Here is a 20,591-nt window from a genome sequence, read left to right on the forward strand (position 1 = left end):
TTAAGAACACTCAGTTCAGAACAATAATATAAGTTTAGGGGGAGATGCTTACATACCAGGATGAAAATTCCTGAAGTCATAAAATGACCTACTATAACACCTAGAAGATAACACATGTGTTCCTCTCCTCATTTGGAAACCTTTACAAATAATGATAGAACAATGGGCAGGGGCAACTCAATCATTTGTATCAGTGCTTCTGTGATCAGCTTATTTAAGATGCTAAACAACATTACAGATTGAAAATTAAGAAAGTATCCATGAAAAAGGATTAGAAATCTAGGAGTTGCTCATTAACAAGAAAGAGTGAGCATAACATAGTGATAAAAAAACCTGAACCAACAGTCCCAGCTGAAGCTTTATAAATTTCATACAACGTTACCTTAGAGTAATCAAATCTATTATGCACTGAGATAGTTCTAAGGGATACTAAAATCTTCTTAAACAAACACATATTACATTCTCTCCTGTTAAAAGTTACCAACATTTTTTGGATTTTAATTGGGGAGGAGGGAAGTAAATTATTTCTGTATTAGGCAAATTTGGGAAGGAGGTTTTAACGCTACCTTTACATTCTTTGGAACACAGCGTATAAGAAATACCACTCGGAACTAAACCCACACACACAACAAGACCACCACCACCACCCAACAAAACCCTCGCCACAAACCTGAAACACAAAAAACATCCAAAAACCCAACGCCTCTCATTTACCCCAACACTCAGTGCAACAGAAAGTGTCAATGTAAAGGGAAAAAAAGTTATAATTCCCCTGAAAGGCAAACCATTACTCCTCAACTGGAGAATAATCAAATTCAAATCTCCAAGATATGTATATTAATGAATGCACAGAAATACATTTAGCAACCATTTTGTAAGTTGAAGATGACATAAAGGCCTTACACACAGAGCAGGAATAAAGAGGCATCCCACACAGCCCCACAACAGGGGTTCCCATTATTCAAAAACTGAAAGTTGATACTGATTTCTTAAACCATTCATAAAACAAGTTACATACATGTAGAGCTTTACTTCTTAAGTCTCACAAGTTAGTGAAATAGGGGGGTTCAAGATTTTCATTCAGAAAATTCCTGTCATTTCCGCAGCTGACTTGTAGCAAAGTGATCCAGTAAGATTAGGACAGGTAAAATAAAAAAATAGCATCAATACATTACCAGCACTTCATGAAATTACCTCATCAAATTCCTCAGTCATTTTTCGGATTATTTCAGAATTCTGCATGTGTCGGAACATCTCTGCTGTAACAACTCCTACAATTTAGATATTAGATTATTAGTACTTTTAATATGAAAGAGATAGATAGCAGATGACATGCCTCCTGCTACAATGTAACAATGATCAATTTTCAGCTTACCTACAGATTATACATACAGTTTTAACAAGTGTTCAAAATGTGTATTTTTTTATTTTAGCATCCATGTATAACAAGCGCTTGGCACCAATCCTTTTTCTAATATATACACATAGGTGTTATTTTCATTCTTTTTTAAGTGCGTTTGTCTGCATGTACACACTCATCTAGAATTTACTCATTTGCTCCTATTCAGAAGTCAAAGATACTTGTGCCAGACCTCTTCATCAGCTGAGAGCCTACACTAATCTGAAGTGACCTTTCAGGACTCAAGGATTCTAAATGGTATAAGACAATCTTGAACAGTTCTGTTGCTACTTATTATCTTCTGTACTGCAATAAACACAGTGATTTCACACAATTTCTATTTGTCTCAGCTTAAAATTGTTAGTGTAAATCGTTACATAAAATATATCTAAAGTTTACTGCAACTATACTGCAAAATTCATTACAAGGATCATCTCAGAAAGCATTAAAAGATTCTGGAGTTTTATCTGGTAACAATAATCAAAAGGTCACTGTTCTTGAAAGCATGGATAACCTCTGAGGAATGCTGTTAGCTTTCTGGAGATTTGTGCACATTAAAAGTTTATCAGGACAGAGAACACTTGAGAAGAACAAATTACATCCAGTCCTGCTCTATCAAGCGCAGTGATACTGCAGGGTCAGTTACTTTCTCCTCTTCAAAAGGAGGTGAGGGGGAAAGGAATGAAGGACATGGAAATGAGAAAAGAAAACCAGAAAACAAAGAAGAAAAAATACAGAAATAGAATCTTACTGTAGACAAGACTACCATGAAGCTGTCCATAGTATCCTTCAAATCAAGCACCTTTAAAAAGTCTATGAAACAACCTTAAAACACTCAATGATAAGCAGTTGATTAATCCAAACTGGAATTCCAAGACTGAACAAGCTAAACTACCAATGTTTAAGAGAGAGAGATGGTTTCCTGAAATAACAGGAAAAGCAGAGACGGTTAAGTGCTAAGTGCCAGTACTGCATTCTCTCTGGTGTGAATACAAAAGGCTTACTCTACATTTTAAAATATAGTACAATATTTCTAATCCTCCTGCTCCCACCTTCAGAAATACTAGCTTAACTACAAGAACATAATAATGTAAACTAGCTGCAAGGATGGAGCAGTCCTACAGGACAAGTAACAATAAAAGGCAAAGAATGAAAATCATGCTACAATACCACTTAAATGGATGAGTAAACATTTCAGTATCTTACCTTTGCAGCCTGAACACTGAATAAAGAAGTTAATGAGATCAAGAAGTGCTATATCTCTGTCATGTTTGTATGACTCTATCCAGTCATCCACTACAGACTGAAAAGAAACAAATATAAAGGCACTTTATTTTTCATAATTGAAGACAGCCATTGTTATTTAACTGGTTTCCAGTAAGTGATTCTTGTTCCTTCCACAAATAAATCGAACTCTGTGGTTTTTTCAATTAATACAAAACAAAATGTTTGAATGATCCTTTACTGCCATAGACCAGTTTTCAAGAACTCCTTTTACTCTATAAAGATATCCAAGTAAGAAACTGACACCTAAACATAAAGTACAAGAATACCATATAGTCCTGCAGTAACTTTTTTGATGAAGAATGCAAAGGTAACTGCTGTATTTTAGAGAAGCAGGTTTTCTCTCTGCCCACCCAGTGACACTACTCTAAAGATACTACTCAGGTGTTCAGTTTCAACAGCTATAACTCCCTATACTCTTCAAAAATTCAACCCTTTGACAATCTGTGCTCCGTACACATTACCCCTAAGAGCATGAACAGCACCACCTTACGTTGTACGGACATTAATTATTCTGTATTCACTAAACCACATAGGAACAAAGTCATTTTACTGAAAAACCTTAAAGGGAAGCAAATTAATAGGAAACCTCCGATAATGATTTTGAGAAAGGGAATATAAACGCTATTATGTTTAAACCATCCATGTGTATGGTACAAACTGTCTACTGCAGAAGTCATAAAAACATACATCATCTAATTAATTTATTAATAAAGACACAAGAGACTCACTTTAGTATCAAGTTCTCAGCTTAGAGGTTTTTAGTATGTTCATACCCTGCCTTAAAATCTAGAGTCATTCTAATAAATTCTAAATAAAGAGAGCTGATGGAATAGTTCAGAACTTCCAGAAGACAACCAGACTGACTACATGTCTCCAATGCTTCCTATCTGTACCCTCAGTGCTTACTCTCACAGGCAATAATGCTGCGAGGACAAATAAAACATACTGCCACGCAGAAAGATTCCTGAACAGAGATACAGCTACTTCCCTCTTCCCTGAATTTAAGACTGTTTATAGTATGACACACAAGATTCCTCAGCAAGGCAAAAAGAGTGGAAAAATTCAAACTGGCATACACTTCGCAGTAGGAGCAGAACCCACAAACCAGTACTGATTCAATTGACCTGTGGGGAAGAGGGAAATAATCTAGGAAACATCTTAAATTAGGCTTACAAAGGTCACTGTGCAAGACCAGGGTAATGCTAGGAACAGGACAAATATTTCAGTTAGGCAGCCTTGCTTTCCGAATTTATTTTAAAGAACATCCAGCAAAATAGTTTCTCAAAACATTTTGTCTCAGTGGACGAACCATCTGTTTTTGTCAGAGAATAGACACTAACTCAGAAGAAGGTATGGAACCCCATTTAAAATAAAATCGAGTAAAAATTATTACCAAAATCTTATCAGGTGAGCAAGCGCTGAGGGCCACAGAGAAAAACTTCTTGAAACTAAGTGCTGAAGTGGACCTGACTTCAGAAACACTTTGATATTTTTTCCTTCCTTAATTTTATAAAAATTTTGACTAAGATTCACTCTGTTACGCATGTTACCAATTCCCCAAATTCAACAGAGTAATCAGGCCTGGCAAAGGCCCATTTTGCTCCTGGAAAGCAAGAGATTTTTACTGCGTACCATTTTAAACAGTTCAGATGTCAAGAACATACAACTACTGATAATTAGCTGAAAATGCAGCGCACACAGTAACAGTTAGAAAAGTACAGTTTTTCCACCCGTTCTGAAACACGGCAGAACAAAACAAATGACAGAACTATCACAATTTCTCCGCACAAATTCAAAGGAATCTGTTTTTACAAGCCTCAACTAAATTTCTCCCAAGTAATTCAGGCTTCAAGGTTCCCAGCTCTAATGCAGGTGCCTGCAAATCTTGAGAGGACTCCACATAGACCCAGCTTCTTCCCGCACATGGATCACAGAAGCTGGAAACTCTAGATTTCCAATCCCAAAGATAGTCCTTCTTCCAGGCTGCTGAGGAGTCACATGAGTGAGTCAGCAGGAAGGCTTCATGGCTGACAGGCTTACACTTTAACCCTCTCTCCACTGGAAGATTCACATAGTCAAACAAATGATTTACTGATTTAACTGAATTTTTTTAAAAGTGCAACATTTCTTAATAGACAGACTTCAGTCCTATTAGTAAATGCAGTGGAGAAAGTGCCTAAAGCAGACACTACTAACAGGTTAAGATTTCCTGTCCCAAATTCCACCCAAATAAGCATGTTATAATATACATTAGCCAAGTCAGCTTCATTAGAGTAGCCCTTAAGTTGTAGCTAGTAATTTTACTTTGGATGAGAGAAGAGAAGCAATTATCTCTTCTCAGATAATCTAAGCTCTGGGAGTATCTACAAACTGCAGATTTCTTGTTAAGTTATATGAGAACTATAAGCATAAGCCACATTTATATTTAGTTACACCCCCACCAAAAGGACTTTGAAGTCACATAATCTAAAATAACCTTTCTTCATTCAGAATCCTGTAAACTCACTTTGAATTTGTTTCAATTTCTTCATTATATGTGTGGTTATTCACATCTAATATTTAGAAATGCAAACTCAAGTTTGTTCACAATTAAACCTTAACAATGCAAAAATCACTTTTTCTAATCTTAATCTGCAACTAAAAAAAAACTATAAATTGAAGAAAAAAATTACGCTTCATTTTCTTAAATTGTACGAACAGGATAATATTGTTATATTTAACGTGTATATTCATCCAAGTCATAGAGATATCCCAAGCCTTACCTGCATAGCACTCTTGCCCATTTTAACTACCTCAAACAGCATCATGTTTTCCACACCATTCTGTTGGTGATGTCCATTCATCCGATTCGGACCACCAGGTTTCCCTCCTCCGTTTCCACTTTTCCCCTTCTCTGCTGGTCCTTTTTTTCCTTTTTTACAGGTCTGCAATCACACACACACAATAAGTTTTAATTGGGTATTATGTAGTAATTAAAAACACTTGAATCACTATTCACACATATACATGAGGCCTTTTGTTCTCAGGAACCAGATTTAAAATCCAAAATTGAGAATAAAAGGTGATCTTGACTGATACAATGACCAGTGAGAATTCTACAGGTTCCACTTCCTCCCTCCCTCATTTAAAATCTTCTAGCAACTGAAAATGCCATTACTGATAGTGTATGTCACAAAGATTTTTCTCTTGTTTAAATTGTAAAACAGATTACACAGATTTTATTTAAAACAGCTATGGCAATTCCCTTAACACAAATCACCAAGTCTCCTCTGCAATTCATTAACCTTTTTTTTTTAATATGAGCACACTGGCAAGTAGGGGTGAAGAAAAGCAGACAGGTTTCTTTGATTCCCCAAATCAAACATGACTTACATAAAGAAGAAAGAAAAAAACCTAAACAAATTAATTGACTGTTGTACTAAATTAGTTATCACCACTTCTTAATCACTAGGCACTGTATACTGGTACAGGTACACGGGGTGCTCGGCAGCCCCGGCACAGGCCAGCCAGCGTGCCCGTGTGTGCCACAGTAGCGAAGAAGCCACATGTGAAGGGTGCCAAGACACTGGGAGGGCAGAAGCCACCCAGGGAGGGAGAACACATGTTCCATGAGGGGACAGAAGGGCTACTAACTGGGTTTAGACCTCCCCACTCGGGTAGTGTAACCTCCTGTCTGCAATCTAGAAAAAAACCCCAACCACTCTGAATTAAATTACTGGCTTCTGTTCACTTTTCAAATTAAGAGAGAGCCAGAATTGATGACACCAACCAAAAGAGAACCGTCTTAGCACCAAATTGAAGTACAGGATGGAACACACACAGAGACTAATCAAATCAAAGCTCAATCTTTTTCTCCCCCACCTCCCTTATGCCTTCACAGCACTAAGGAAACACCATGCAAATACTCAAGATGAAGCATTTCAATGCAAATACAAACATGAACCCTCTTGGCAGAACACTCGCATTTTCAGAAAATATTCCTAGCTCATTCAGCTTCAAAGCAAGCGTTGAACGCTTCAGCTCATAACAGTAAAAGTGTTTCAGTATCCCTATAAATGGAACATACTTTTCCTTTGCCTTGTTTTTGGTTTTTTCCTTCAATATCCTCAAAGTCTGTATCAGAAGAGAAGTGTGTTTCAGACTCCCTGCAAGGATAAAAAGACAAACTATTTACACATTCTGTCAGAAACGTTCTTAAAGACACTACATAAAGTCACATTATGCTCTCGCTCCAGTAAGTCAACTCTAACAGTGAACCTGCTTCTTCTTCTGTTTAAGTCTACTGTTGTTGAGGAACAAATCAGAGCACATCCTCACACTCACACCCTACCCTGCATGCTTCCTCCAAACAATTTACCTGGCAAAGACAGCTGTACAGGTTAAAAGTTTTAACCTGTTAAAAAGGTTAAAAGATTTAAAAGTAGGCAGAAAATAGCAACCAGTTGAGAACCTTGGTTGTGGCAGGTGACAAACACTACACCAGCTCAGAGTACTACAAGTAGCTGCCACAAATACCTAAAAAAAAAATAGGGGGGGAAACTCAACAGGTAAAAAAAGAAAGCACCACCTTCCTTCACAACCAAAGTGTCTCAGCAGATCTCTTCATGCTAGCAGAAACTAAGTAAGCAGTTAAGAGGTATGCACTTCTGTTGAAAGGTGTGGGGAAAAAAAAGTTTAGGTGAGGTTTCTCCCTCAAAGATAATCTGTGGTTGTTTAGGCTTATAAGATAAAAAAAATGTTAAAACAATATACAAACTTTCTCATTTGTTTAATTTCCTACATTGCTACAATACGCTGCATCAATACACAAATCCTTTATTGCCAGCATTGATGGGGTGTGGGTGGGTGTGAAATCACTGGAACGGTTCTGTATTTCTACATTTCCTGTAGAATACAATTTAAATAATGCTACTAGATCTTGTTTTAAACACATACATGCAGTACGATGAATTCCAGGTGCTACCAAAAATTCTGGATACACACTTGCTGAATTGTTTAACAATGCAATCATAAAGATGACCGGGGGCACAGGAAACCCATTCCCATGTATTTATAACATTCTAAAACAATCCAGAAACTTAAAATCTCTATCTATTGCAAGTGTCTGAAAGGGGCTTTCTGCCTTGTAACATGTATTTTGCTAATTCTAATTTTGTTGACTATGTACTCTGATACGGACTGAAGAAATCTCCAACCTTGGGCTGTGGGGGGTGGAGGGGAGTGCACAGAGAAAGAAAAAGGTGAGACATTCCTTCAACACTTCCTAGGTGGTGTTCTTTTCACAGGAAAGAACAGAACCCAAATTCCAAACATTTCACTAAGCAATGAACCATACCAACAGAGTAAAAAAACATTATAAACAGCCATAAAAACAGTATTTCACATTAAACCATCTTTCAATTTACCTTTATTTCTCCTTAAAAGGAATAAAAAACCCCACACAAACAACCTCACTGATACAAAACCGTTTCTTTGTATCTTTTTAGATTTTATACCAATTTAATCCATTTCAACAGGCTGCCAATTTCTTGACAGTTAAAAGGTGTGGAAATGGACTCTCTTGGTCTGCTTAAGTGATCATTATCACTTTACTCCTCTGTCCAAAATGCAGTCTATACCCGATTTTACATCTTGGAAATGCCAACGTCTGTTTCTTAAAACTGTAGGGAGACGAGACACCCAATAAAATTAGGTCAACAGCATCAAGGAACTGATGCCCGAGGAAAGCTAAGACTTCGGTTTTAGCTGAAGATTTGGCATTGGGTATTTTAAATGTTAGGCAACCTGCTCCAGTTATTAAGGGCAAACTCCTCAACTACTTCCTCTCTTTCTATAAAGAAGCCTTAATAAAGGAAACTTTTGGTATTCCTAATCAAAGAGTTTCTTCTTCAAACATTTCATTTTGAAAGACAGAATCCTGAGAAGTACATCACATAAAGTGTCTGTCACAACAGCTTCCTACTAGCGAAGTTTAAAAGCCAATTTAAAATAATAAAGCACTTCTGAAGTAAGGCTGAATACTCAAGAAAAAATTCAAACTATGCTTTATCAACAGCTCAATAGAAAAAAATCTAGAACTCTATTCCCTCATTTTGTTTCCAAGATAAAACAAACCATATGCATCAACACTAGTAAAAGCCAGTACACTTAAAAATGAAACTACAAATTCTTAAAACACTTACTGAAGGAGAGTAAAATCAGTTGGTATTTCTGGAGCTGCTATCATTTCTTTATCATCTTCTGGAACACCACTGTATTAGAAAGATATTCAAAAACCAATTCGAAGTACAAGCTTACTTTTCTTTCTTCCTTTGTAACGGACAACTTCTGTAATAAAAAAAAAAAAAAACAAAAAAAAAAACAAAACAAACAAAACAGTTAAAGTTTTTCCACATAAGAAGGGGTAAAAAAGTTGGAAACACAGAAAATTTAAATCACACCACCCTGTTTCCAACCAAGCATTTTCCTCTTTAAAGATTTTATTTTTTTTACTCCTCCCATGATCCTGATACAAAGTACCTCCACAAATGTTAAAAGCATCACCCTCAAAGAAAATACATGAACATGGCGGGGGGGGGGCATGACATGGATGACATGGGGATAGGACAGGATGACACACCACCATTTTCTGAATAGGGTGAGCAAACTGGAATAGTTTTCATTAACACCTTGCAAGTTCATAGCTGTTGTTTCTAAATCTATACCAGATTTAAATCTAACCATAACACCATGCACTGCAGAGCCCAGACTTACCAACACTAGGATATTTCCGGTTAACCAAAGCAAAACTGCATTTGATGTTAAATATAAAGCACAGTACAGGTGCATTTAAGGACATTATATATACCAACTTTGTATCTCCAATTTGTAAACTTCCATGACATTTTCCATAAAGATAAGGTCTTCTAACAAGTTCTTATTAGCAGCTGCTTCACAATTCCCGGTATTCTAGAGTTGATAAACCAGGCTTACAACAGTTTTAATATTTAAAGCACTTGACAAGACTTGAAGAATATAAAGGAACGTAATACTATCCACGTTATAAAGAATAACATCAGAAACAACACAGTCTTTTATCAAGAGAAGATAAAATGGTTATATACTTGCTTTTCAATTATAATATTGTTGCCTATTCATAAATTCTGTTATTTATCTAATTTTCCTATGTTTAAGGGGGGAAAAACTCACTGGATACTTCAAACGCAAGAATTAACCATGCAGGCTGAAGTTTTCTATGTCAATTGTCTGCCCCAGGCTAACTTTTATACAGTTGAATTAAGAAAGCATGATGTTCATGTATTTTAAAGATACAATAGCAAGGAGAAAAACTTTCAAAGTCTGCTGACTCTACAGCTTGCTGGAGTGATTAGGTATTTGAGGGAAAGATTTAATTTTGGCATGCTAAGCACATGTTGCTTAATGTCTGGTAGCTATGCTTCAGAGACTGTGTTTCAATTGAGCATGTAGATCGAGGCTGTACCTTTTTTTTCCTGCAAGTGCTTATTCCGAATGCTAGGGGCCACTGTAGCTTCCAGAATTTAGAGCGCTGAGAGAAACCATAAACCCTGAACTTACTACGTTCTCTTTCTTCATGTTTCACAAAATTACATACAAGCAGAGAATCAGAGTGGAAAGAAATAGTGGCAAAGAGAAAGAAGGTTTGAGATAGACCGGTGAATCTCAAGATAGTCTGCAAGTACTAAAGCATGTTCCATCCAGAACACAGCATTAGAAAAAAAAGCTTCAACAACATTGCTGCTGCAGAATGGCAGCAACCTTTGTCACCCCATTCCTCCATTCTCCAAAACCACATGGGCACATGACCAGTGCACTTCATCCTCTCCTGCTCCATCTATACGCTCTCTTTAGCAAACAACCATGCACAGGCAAGGTAACATCCCCTCCCCACCATTCATCTTTGTAGGCTCTGCCATTCAATATCACCTGATTCAATTCCCCAATAAAATGGGTAAAATATACCTCAAGATTTTTTTTCCCCTGGATTATCAAGTTAAACTGGTTCAACAGTAGGTATCCAGAGAATGCATGGGAAACACAAGACTGTATAGCCATGAGCAGGGGAGGGAAGAATGAAGCTCCCCTGTTTGGTGGCAAGCAGCTATTATACTACCCAGGCTGTCTGTAAAATGATCTGCTCAGTTGGTGACATTATTGACATGCTCCACATTTTGGATTAGGTATATTTGGGAAAAAAAAAAAAAAAACAAAAAAAAAACTTTGCTCTGATTACTATCAGATTTGAACTTGGGAAAATACCACAGCACAATTTAGTGCCTTTGTCATAAGGCTAGCACCTGCTCAGAGCTGTACCTCAGTAAGGGTGGGGGGAACAAAAAACTGAAAGAGATCCTGCCACACAAGTCCTTTTGGGGGTATGCTTGTGATTCAGTCTCAGCGCAAAGCAAAGATGCAAACTTCAAAAACCACACTGCTCAGTTTCAAGTTCAACCTGTCTATCAACATGTTACTTGACTTTTTCTAGGTTATAGATTTTTCAATGTTGAGAAGCAAGACATACTAAAGTGACAATCAGGATGTTTACATGCAAATTTTGTATCATGGCTCACTAATACTACCTATTCACAACACTAATATTACCTATTCCATAAAATTTGGAACCATAAAGAAACAAAGCAAATTAACCTCTTGTTCACAGAATTAAGAGATTTTTTGCTCCCTTCATGAAAAGCGAATTTGGTGTCCCACCAAATTTTGCAAAAAATCTCAATACAGTTTCTTACAGTCACCTAAGTATTTTAAAGAAATAATTAGTAAGGAAAGTATGAAAAAGGTTGGGTAAATGATTAAAGTGTATATGCTCTACATCAAACAAGTCAAATCACTTTATAAGAACTAGCTGGCTGCAGTTTATACCAACTTGAACTTTTTGTAAAAACCATTCATCTTGGTACAAACAACAAAACATGAAAGAAAACATGCACTGTTTGATCAGAATTACCTCATAAAATGGGAAAGAAATACCAAGTTCTTGCTAGATGTCCAAGTGTTGAGCTGCTTAGACTCACATTTCAAGAATTGTTTTTCTTGAAGGAACAAGAAACTTGGCCCTCGTGAGCGCAACTACATACCAGCATTATGGAAAACAGTAGCTACTGATTAATGTCTTGCAAGACTATATGAGGTAAGACTGTAAGGGATCTCCAGAGTCAAGCTCAGACTCCAACAGTGATCAAAAAGCCCCCTATATTTGTCCCAGTAAAGGATAATTTGAGAAGATTTACATACAGAATCACAGGACGGTCAGGGTTGGGAGGGACCCCTGGAGACCACCCAGTGCAGCCCCCTGCTACAGCAGGGTCACCTACAGCAGGTTGCACAGTCACGGCCAGGCGGGCTGGGAACGTCTCCAGAGCAGGAGCCCCCAGACCCTCTCTGGGCAGCCTGTCCCAGGGCTCTGCCACCCTCGGGGTGAAGAACTCCTTCCTCCCGTTCAGCTGGAACCGCCTGTGCTGCGGTTTGTGCCCACTGCCCCTCGTCCTGTCGCTGGGCTCCACTGGGAAGAGCCCAGCCCCGTGTCTGTATACTTGCCCTTAGGATATTTGTACGTATCAGGTAAGATCCCCTCTTGGACTTCTCTCCAGGCTGCACAGGCCCAGCTCTCTCAGCCTACATGCAAAATATGACACGGACTTCTGATTCTCAACCAGCAGGGTCAATCTAGCCCAGTGTGCCTTCTCTGGCACTGGCCAACAGAAGCTGCCCAAGGAAGAACACATTTGCTTTGTTTGTATCAGCGGTTTCCCTTGAATACCTTCCCGGCATCCAGAAATAACTCGGGGATTTTTTCAGTCAAAGAGGCTGTGTTCCTATACTTTCTAACCCCTTACCAATATTTTTGCCATTAACATTTCCAATTACTTTTTGCACTCAATATTCAGCAGCGATGGTATCCCACACAGGAACTCCCACAGCCAAACTCTGTATTGCCAAGAGGCACATTTTTTTTCCTTTGAATTTACCACTTTCCAGTTTTATCTGATGTTCACTTGTTGGCATTGGTCATTCCTCATTATCCTTGATCTCTGTAAACACCTTCTGGAAATTCAGGGCTACTGCCAGCCACCTCTTCTTCATGCACATACTTGATGACTCATTCAAAGCACCCAGTTTGGAAAGTCAATGAGAAAGCAAAACGGTCCACATAATCATCCTATTAGAACTTTTAAAATATATCAAGTTCATCACAGTGCAGTCTGAAAAGAGGAAAGTGAAATTCTTGCAGGTACCATTCCAAACACTGAAAGTCTAAGTTATCTATTAAATGTGCTCTAAGAAGCAGATTATTTTAGTAAGTTAAATCTAAACTGAGGTGAGTCATAAAAAGCAGCTCTTCTTTAGGGTTTGTTTTGCATGTTCACAGAATTCCAACTTTAATTTTCCCAAGCAGACACTGAAATCTCTCAAGCCTGTGAAAACTTTCTGAAGTCACTCAACTTTGTGAAATCATAATTAAATTATTAACTATAAAAAGAAAATGTATCCTGCTGAAAGATCACAAGGTGGAGCTCTAGCCTAAAGCTAACTGAAGAAACTCCAAAAGACAGGTCATCCAGAGGTTGACCTAGTTATTTCTGTGCAATAAACTTTATAATAGATTGCTAAAACTGCAATAATATTGTGGCACATTTCCTTTAAATTTATATATAGATTACATAAAGACAGAAGATTCCTGTGTCTTTTCTGAAATAAATGCATATACGTATTTGATTCAATGACTCTTCCAGAGGTGGAAAGGCATACAGCTGCTGTAGTATGACTAGTCTCAGTATTTAGTTTTCAAAAGCAAGAAGAATTTTAAAATACATTTTAGTAGCAGAAGAAATGTATTCCTTTATTCTACCCTGCCATTTAAAATTCTGCCAACCGAAAGTTAATGAACTAAAAAACCACTGGAACAGTAGTAGTCCAGGAACACTAATCATACATAATGTTGACAACTCTAAATGTAAGAGGATTTCTATTTCTTTTGCCATTGGCAAATAATTGGCAAAATATTTCCATTTAAAATAATTTGACTGATAAAAGCAAGAGCTAAGCATGAAATGCTTTAAAGAACTCCAATGTGTCTTCACTGAAAAACAATTCAGAGTTTTAAAATGTTATTTTTCCCTAATACCAAATTAATTATTCATGTATGGTTGTGATTAACTCAAATATACTGGCCAAACATTCAGATCTGAGAGAAGCTGACGAAGTTCACCAGCACAATTCACACAATAATACATATGCCATCAGCAACCTGTCCTCTCACTATTTGTTACATGCACAAATAGGCTAAACAAACATTAATGTAATTCAGTAAGCAGCCTTTGTTAAAAGAACATACCTATACATACACACACACGTGATACAAAGAATCACAAGATCTGTCCCAGAAGCTTGTGTTCATACACTTGTGTAAACGCAGTAACTAGACTATTACTTTACAAGCTCACAGCAAGGTGTTTCAGGTAGGTGGGTTCTGGTTTGAGGCAAGTTCCGTACACACACACTTGGTGGTTGTTGCTGCTGCTTGGCATCTATTACCTGGAAGTTTTATAAGGCAAATCGGTAGAGTGGTTCATTTTTCTGGGGAAGGCTGAGATGAAAATTTTAAAAATGGCTATGTGGCCAAGACAAAGATTTTGAAAATACAAGATGGCTGTTCAGAGATGTGTTGATTTTCCCTTGTAATTCAATCTTCTGTAAAATCAAGGGCCTCACTTTCTTCACTAAGAAATTAGAATTTCAAAAATTGTGATATTGAAGTGTGTGGCTGAAGTTCATCTCTGAATTATTTATCTATCCATGAATGAGAGATGCTGATGCTTCAGAACCGATTATGCAGCAGCAACAGTTAAAATGCTAGTCAGATAAAGGACCAGAAGTAAGTCCATATTGTCCTTTAACTATTTTAGAAGAGAAAGACATTATCAACTACTTTATGCCCCTCCTTTTCTGAGAGATTAGAACATGTCTAACCTTGTATAAAATAAGGTTTGTTTGTTTGGGGGTTTTTCTCCCCTATTAAGTGGGGTTTTAAGTAAGATTTTGAGCAACTGCATGACATTCCCTACAGGCCTGAAAAGGTATGTTATTTCTACTAATATTACACAGTATTTCAGCTACCAACAAGCTTTAAAGCAATTCTGTAATTTGAGTAAAATACAGGAAACATACTTCAAGTAGCATTCTGTATGGTAACAACTGTAATGTGATTTAGTTATACCATATCAGCAGTTTTGATCACATTATGACAGCATAATCAAAACTAAACTGAACAACAATGCAATTAATACCTTTAGATGTGTGGTTATTTTTGTGCTGTTGCTTAACAAATGAGACTTGTAATTCCTTTACAAGATGACCTGAACTAGACATCATCATCTACATTCTTCCATGCTTACCAGCAGAGACATGGTCTGTCTACACTTTAACAGTCCATGGTGCCAAAATCACTGAACAGTTAAGACTCCAAAGAACCTAAATGACCTAATTTATACAGGTCTTATCTTTTCAGACTCTTTCTCCACAATTAATTTTTTTTCTCAACTTCCATTTCAGCCCCCTCCACACCACTTCCGTCCACCCATCTCTCTTCAAGCTTTCAAAGAATGAAAAAGCAACATTATAGTGACTGTTGCTATTATGCCATCACACCACCATTTTTATTTCCCGGCCTGCTCTTCGTTCAATTTTTATAACATTTACTCTTTAGTTCACGCAACAAGTCTGCTGATTAAGTGGAAAAAAGCCACATGCTTTTCTGACACTGCGGGCTGCTGCTGAAAGCAGTAGTCTTTCCTTCCCACTCCCCAAACACACAGGGAAGTTTTTGCTCCCTTCTAGCACTGAAATGAACAAGCTACAAGCAAATGATGAAAACAAAACCCTTCCCCCCCCCCCCCCCCCCCCAAGTAGCTCTCCATTGGATCAGCCAACTGCATCAACTCCTCCTGCAGCCAGACAAGTCACTGGATGTAGTATCAGAGGCAGCTCTGCCAGCGTCAGTGCATCACCAGGAGGGGCAGAGCTCTGCGGCAACGCAGGACCAGACACACCGAAGTGGCAAAGTCAAGTCTTTGCACAGCTACTGCTGATATTCCTTTCCTTCCCTTCCCCTGGGAGAGGCCACAGCCAACGGCCTGCTGTTCCCTGGCTCCGGCAGAGCAAAGCAGGCAGCAAGGCCCAGATCCCCCCCGGGCTCCCACCCCTTCGCACCTGGCTACTCGCCCAGGAGGGAGGCAGCCCTGCAGGTCAGCACCTCACCTGGGACCCGCGCTCACACGGAGGCAGCATGTTGTACCTGTAGATCCATCAGGCACCTGCCCAGTCTGAGCCGTCTCCATCTCAAAGCATTCTCCTTACTCCTTTTTCACACACATTTCATTTCCTACATTTTCACTATATTTTTTATGTGCAGATTGCACACACATACCCATTCGTATCCTAGCAGCCTTCAGACAAGTAGCCCAGCTAACGGCTGATGGGGACCACCAGAACCTGGGGAGACCACCAGCCAGGAAACAGCCAAGCACATGAAAACACAGGTCCCCAGAGGTAATGCACTCATAAGTAAACAGAAAGCAAACTTTGTTTTCACTGTTTAATGCTGTGAAAGCAAAAGATTAAAACAGGCTTTATTTTGAGAAGAAGAAAAAACACCCCAACATTTAAAAGGCATATGAAAAGAGTCAGGCGAAAACCTAAACTGAAGGCTGAGACTGTACCCCAAGTTGAAAGACTTGAAAAGCGAGTAACATACAAGGACCTCTGCACCAACTTAGTAACACTGACAACCTCCTCAACTTCACCATCGGATAGTCCCCCTCAGTAAAAGTTATTCTTTGGACTTCTGCTGTTTTTATTAAATATGTGGAAAAACTATTATGGGAAGAAAAGAGCTTGCTACAGTGCCTCACAACCATAGGATTACTCATTAGAGTACCATTAATAACATCAGTATCTTCAGCGCAGTAAGTTAAAATACTACTACAAAATATAAACAGTTATGGTTTCAATCACATGAGGGTTTTATATTGGTATTTAGTAATTTACATGGTCCAGTAAAATGTGGGTTTAAAACACTGGACATAAGCATTACAGAATACTGAAAAATTAGTCAACTGTACAATAAATGCAAATATTACCCTTATTAAAGGGAAAACCACCCATATTACTCTCTAATGAGTCTCCCCAACAGTATTCCTGAGCTTTATTAAAACACACCTGAAATTCCCATACATCTTTAAAATGGTTTGATTTCGGATGTCTTTTAAAAAAGGCAAAGGTAAGATAACAAAAGTAGAAGTTACACCTCATTGCGTCTGTCACATATTTTCCTGCCAAAAAAGAGATGGCTTCCAGATGTTGCAGTCTGCGTGGAAAATGAGGCTCTTAGGAAGAATAAAAGCCAAGTCGGATGACAACCAAGATTTATTTAAAAAAAAAAAAGAAAGAAAAAAGGAAAAAGCCACATATGCTTACTTAAACAAGCCAAAAGAGGAGTACTAATTAATTTATGATACAGGGCAAGTACACCTCCCAGCTGCGTAAATGCCCTGTATTTCCAGACTAAACTACAGAATACATCAATATGCCCCTGGCACACTGTTTTTTCCAAAAATGTAGTCCTTTGCACATCCCCTCAAAATTCTGGCTGTTGTAAAAGCTAGGGATGAAGATGCACATGCCGTGTCCAAGCAGCTAACTAGCTACACAGTAAAAGCCTAGAACTGATTTGGCATTGTTCAAATGTGCAGCCAACAGCGATGAATTCAGTTCACGTGGCAGAGGCAGGTTTTTCCAATTGACAAGGTATCCCATCCAGCAAGTTTTTATTTTTAGTTCTTCCACTGATTGGTGTGAGCCTGCAAGCTGCCTTGTTTTACAGGAGCCTCAGCTTCCCCTCCTACCATATAGCTTTTCCCCTTTGGAAAGTCTAGGTCACTAAGGCTTTGTGACCAAAAATTTGCTTGTGCATTTCTAACAACTGCATTTGATTATAAATTCTGGAGGGGGGACTACACAGTACATACTGCAATAGCATTAGTTGCTACTGTGAGACACAGTCAATATCAGATGACTAAAATAAGGGGAAAACCCCGTAAAATACCACTACTGAAGAATGGGAAGCCAAGTCTCTCAAGCCCATCTCCCAGAGTCCGCTCCTATCAGCCCAGGTCATAGCACACTTTGGACGATCCTCTGAGGAGCCCACTGTACTTCTCTGCACTGTGATCCCAAGCCTTCTAAGATTAGAAGGGAAAAGGAGAACCAGCTCAGTTCTGTGTTTTGTCAGCTGAAATCCACCAGAGTTTATTAGCTGAAGCTTCACACTACATAAAAATGGCTGAGCTGCTTCCAGACAATAACTAAAGAGACTAACCCAGAACAGAAACAAACAGAAAAGAATATAAGCACAAATCTAAACTCCGTTACCCTTAACTGGATCTTTAAAATAATTCAATTTAGGAGAAAAAAAAAAAGGGGGGAGGGGGGGTGGGGAGGAGATTTGTGGGTGGTTGGTGTGTAAGAATGCTTCATGTCCCATTCCATCCTGTTTTCTTCCACCACACCAGCCCAGCTTATTTTGTAACAGGCCTGGACTACAGACAGTGCATCACTTTTCTCCAGTTCCCTATGAGCCACCTGCAGAAATGCAGCTACTCCACACCCCAACACAGCATGCTGTCCTGTCACCCTCTCACCTGACGGCTGTCATCGTCAGTCCCAACAACAGCAGTGTAAAACTACTTACAGTGAAGCTCCAAAAACTGTGTAAACAACCAAGAGCACTTGTCCATCCTTCCCTGGCTCAACTGAAATTCTATGTCATCAGAATGAAAAGGAGTATTTAAGAAAAAAGGAATAAACATTGTAACACATCCAAACCAAGCACTATGACAGCTAAAACCTAAGCCTTTCATAAGTGGATTATGGCTCTTTCAACAATCAATCTAAATAATCATCCTTACAAAATAAAACTCAAGCAACTACCCGTGTATGCAAAAGTTGGCTTCACCTCTAAAACAGAGGAAATAAAGATAAAAACCTTGTTATCTTTCATTAAAAAGTAATCTCTGCAACTGTGCCAACCTCAGAACATCTGTGCTCCATACATCCTCAGTCATAACTTAAAGATTTTTTAATACGCAACATTTTATTCTTGTTCTCCCTCATACCATTTGGGCTAAAATCCCAATTGGTTTGTTCGGAGATTTGCAGCACTGAATACTAATTTTATATGAAACAGCAGTTGTGATGTTATGGCTTTCCCCCACACGATTTAGAGAACTGAATATATCCACAATGCAGAATGCTAATAATCCATTAACGAAATCATTACCAGATGAAAAAAACCCCAACATATTATCATCACCAAGTCTAAAAATCACTTTTCTTCATTCATCCTAAAACAGAGCCCTGTTAAAAGAATTTTGAGGGAGAGAAGACTGGTGCTGACGCCTCATGTGTAGAGACCTAGGGCTAGCCACTGACATTCATTAAACATCCAGAAGAAACCAGCCTGGCTACATGTATACATCCTAAGAACACTGCAAAAATATGCATTATTCAAATCAATAAGTTCTTTAATTGCTCACTTGTGGCAGGTAACAAATTACGCCGAGAGAGCGATAACATACTATGCCCATTTTATAAAAACTAATGTGAAGGAAACATCAAAACCAGGTTTTCTAGAGACCAAACTCATTTTACTAAGCAAGCTGACAAATACTGAGAAACTCCTGATGTGGGTAAAATATTCTGAAGCAAAGGTTAGTGAAACTTGGCCTTTTGAAAATACCTTCCTTTGTAAGTCTCTTAAATACTGTGCATTAGGCACCATAGGGATACAGGAGCATCTATTCCACACAGATCTAAAATACAGTATGTACAGCTTGTTAAATCAACCAAAATTAAACCTTCGGTTTCTTCATTTAATCTAAACAGGAAAAAAACAGCAAAAAGCTATACCCTTACACACATCTTGAGTACATTCAACACAAAGCTAGTAGCTCCCTCCTCCTTCAAAAGGCAGTTAAAAATTTACCAATCACATAATACAAGTATCATAATTTCTATTAAATATTTTACTTGAGCAATGTTCAGGACATGTAAAATAATTTTTAAACTACAACTATCACACTTATTAGCTCAGCAACAGCGTAGAAGCTGTTCAGATAACGTAGTCACTTCCATCCTCTTTTTCCCACATTTTCTTTTTAAAGAAGGGGGGGGGAAGAAAAAGAAAAAAAAAAAAAAGGAGCAGTAGTGCCAGATGTCTCTTAAACAAGCTACATGTGCTATGATTTCTCCCCCTTCCCCCACTCCAAGAGAGGCATTCTGGAACGGGGTGTACCCTATAGCGCCAGTTAGCTGAATGCAGAGAATCGCCCCATACTCTTGTAATCGCATGAAACATGCAGCAGATTTCTAGGACTCCAAGGTACAAATTGCTTACTAATACTCTCACCTCTAGCAGATAAAACAAGTCTCACATGCTAAATGCTGGGATTTTTTTTTTTTTTCTTCCTTACAGCCGAGACAAAAATGCAATCTTAGGCATAAGCCAAAAATTCAAGCTATTGTTTTCACTGTCTTAAACACAAAAAGAACCTCCTTTTAGTAGTCACAGTTTACTAGCACATTTAATACAAGGCATACAAAAAACCATTCTTCTCTGCTAAAGTTAGTTGGAAAGTACGTATAGAATGTAAAACAACATTTCATTGCAATGTTGACTGTATTTACAGCAGCTATATCTTAATTCGTACAGCAGCTTAATACTTGTGGTTTTGTGTGGCAAATTCAGATTAATTTACTGCTGAACAACCCTTTCCTAGGACTCTTAACAGTCTGTTACCCGCGGGGGGGGGGGGGG

The 20,591-nt window shown here is 38.3% G+C and overlaps 1 protein-coding gene across 5 annotated transcripts in view; it reads right to left on the minus strand.

Annotated features, from left to right (window-relative positions):
- The window catches only part of STAG2 (STAG2 cohesin complex component), an 82,211-nt gene that overhangs the window by 33,914 nt on the left and 27,706 nt on the right, over window positions 1-20,591 (minus strand). For all 5 annotated transcript variants that reach the window (XM_055817904.1, XM_055817901.1, XM_055817905.1 and 2 more), the window contains exons 2-6: window positions 8,869-9,013; window positions 6,753-6,831; window positions 5,449-5,610; window positions 2,606-2,702; window positions 1,195-1,271 (exon numbers count right to left, since the gene is read on the minus strand). In XM_055817904.1, coding sequence (XP_055673879.1) covers window positions 1,195-1,271; window positions 2,606-2,702; window positions 5,449-5,610; window positions 6,753-6,831; window positions 8,869-8,912 — 459 coding nt within the window. In that variant the 5' untranslated portion in view covers window positions 8,913-9,013. The remainder of the gene's footprint in view (window positions 1-1,194; window positions 1,272-2,605; window positions 2,703-5,448; window positions 5,611-6,752; window positions 6,832-8,868; window positions 9,014-20,591) is intronic.

The sequence above is a fragment of the Falco peregrinus genome, chromosome 13 (assembly GCF_023634155.1).
Source record: "Falco peregrinus isolate bFalPer1 chromosome 13, bFalPer1.pri, whole genome shotgun sequence".
NCBI classification, from domain to species: domain Eukaryota; kingdom Metazoa; phylum Chordata; class Aves; order Falconiformes; family Falconidae; genus Falco; species Falco peregrinus.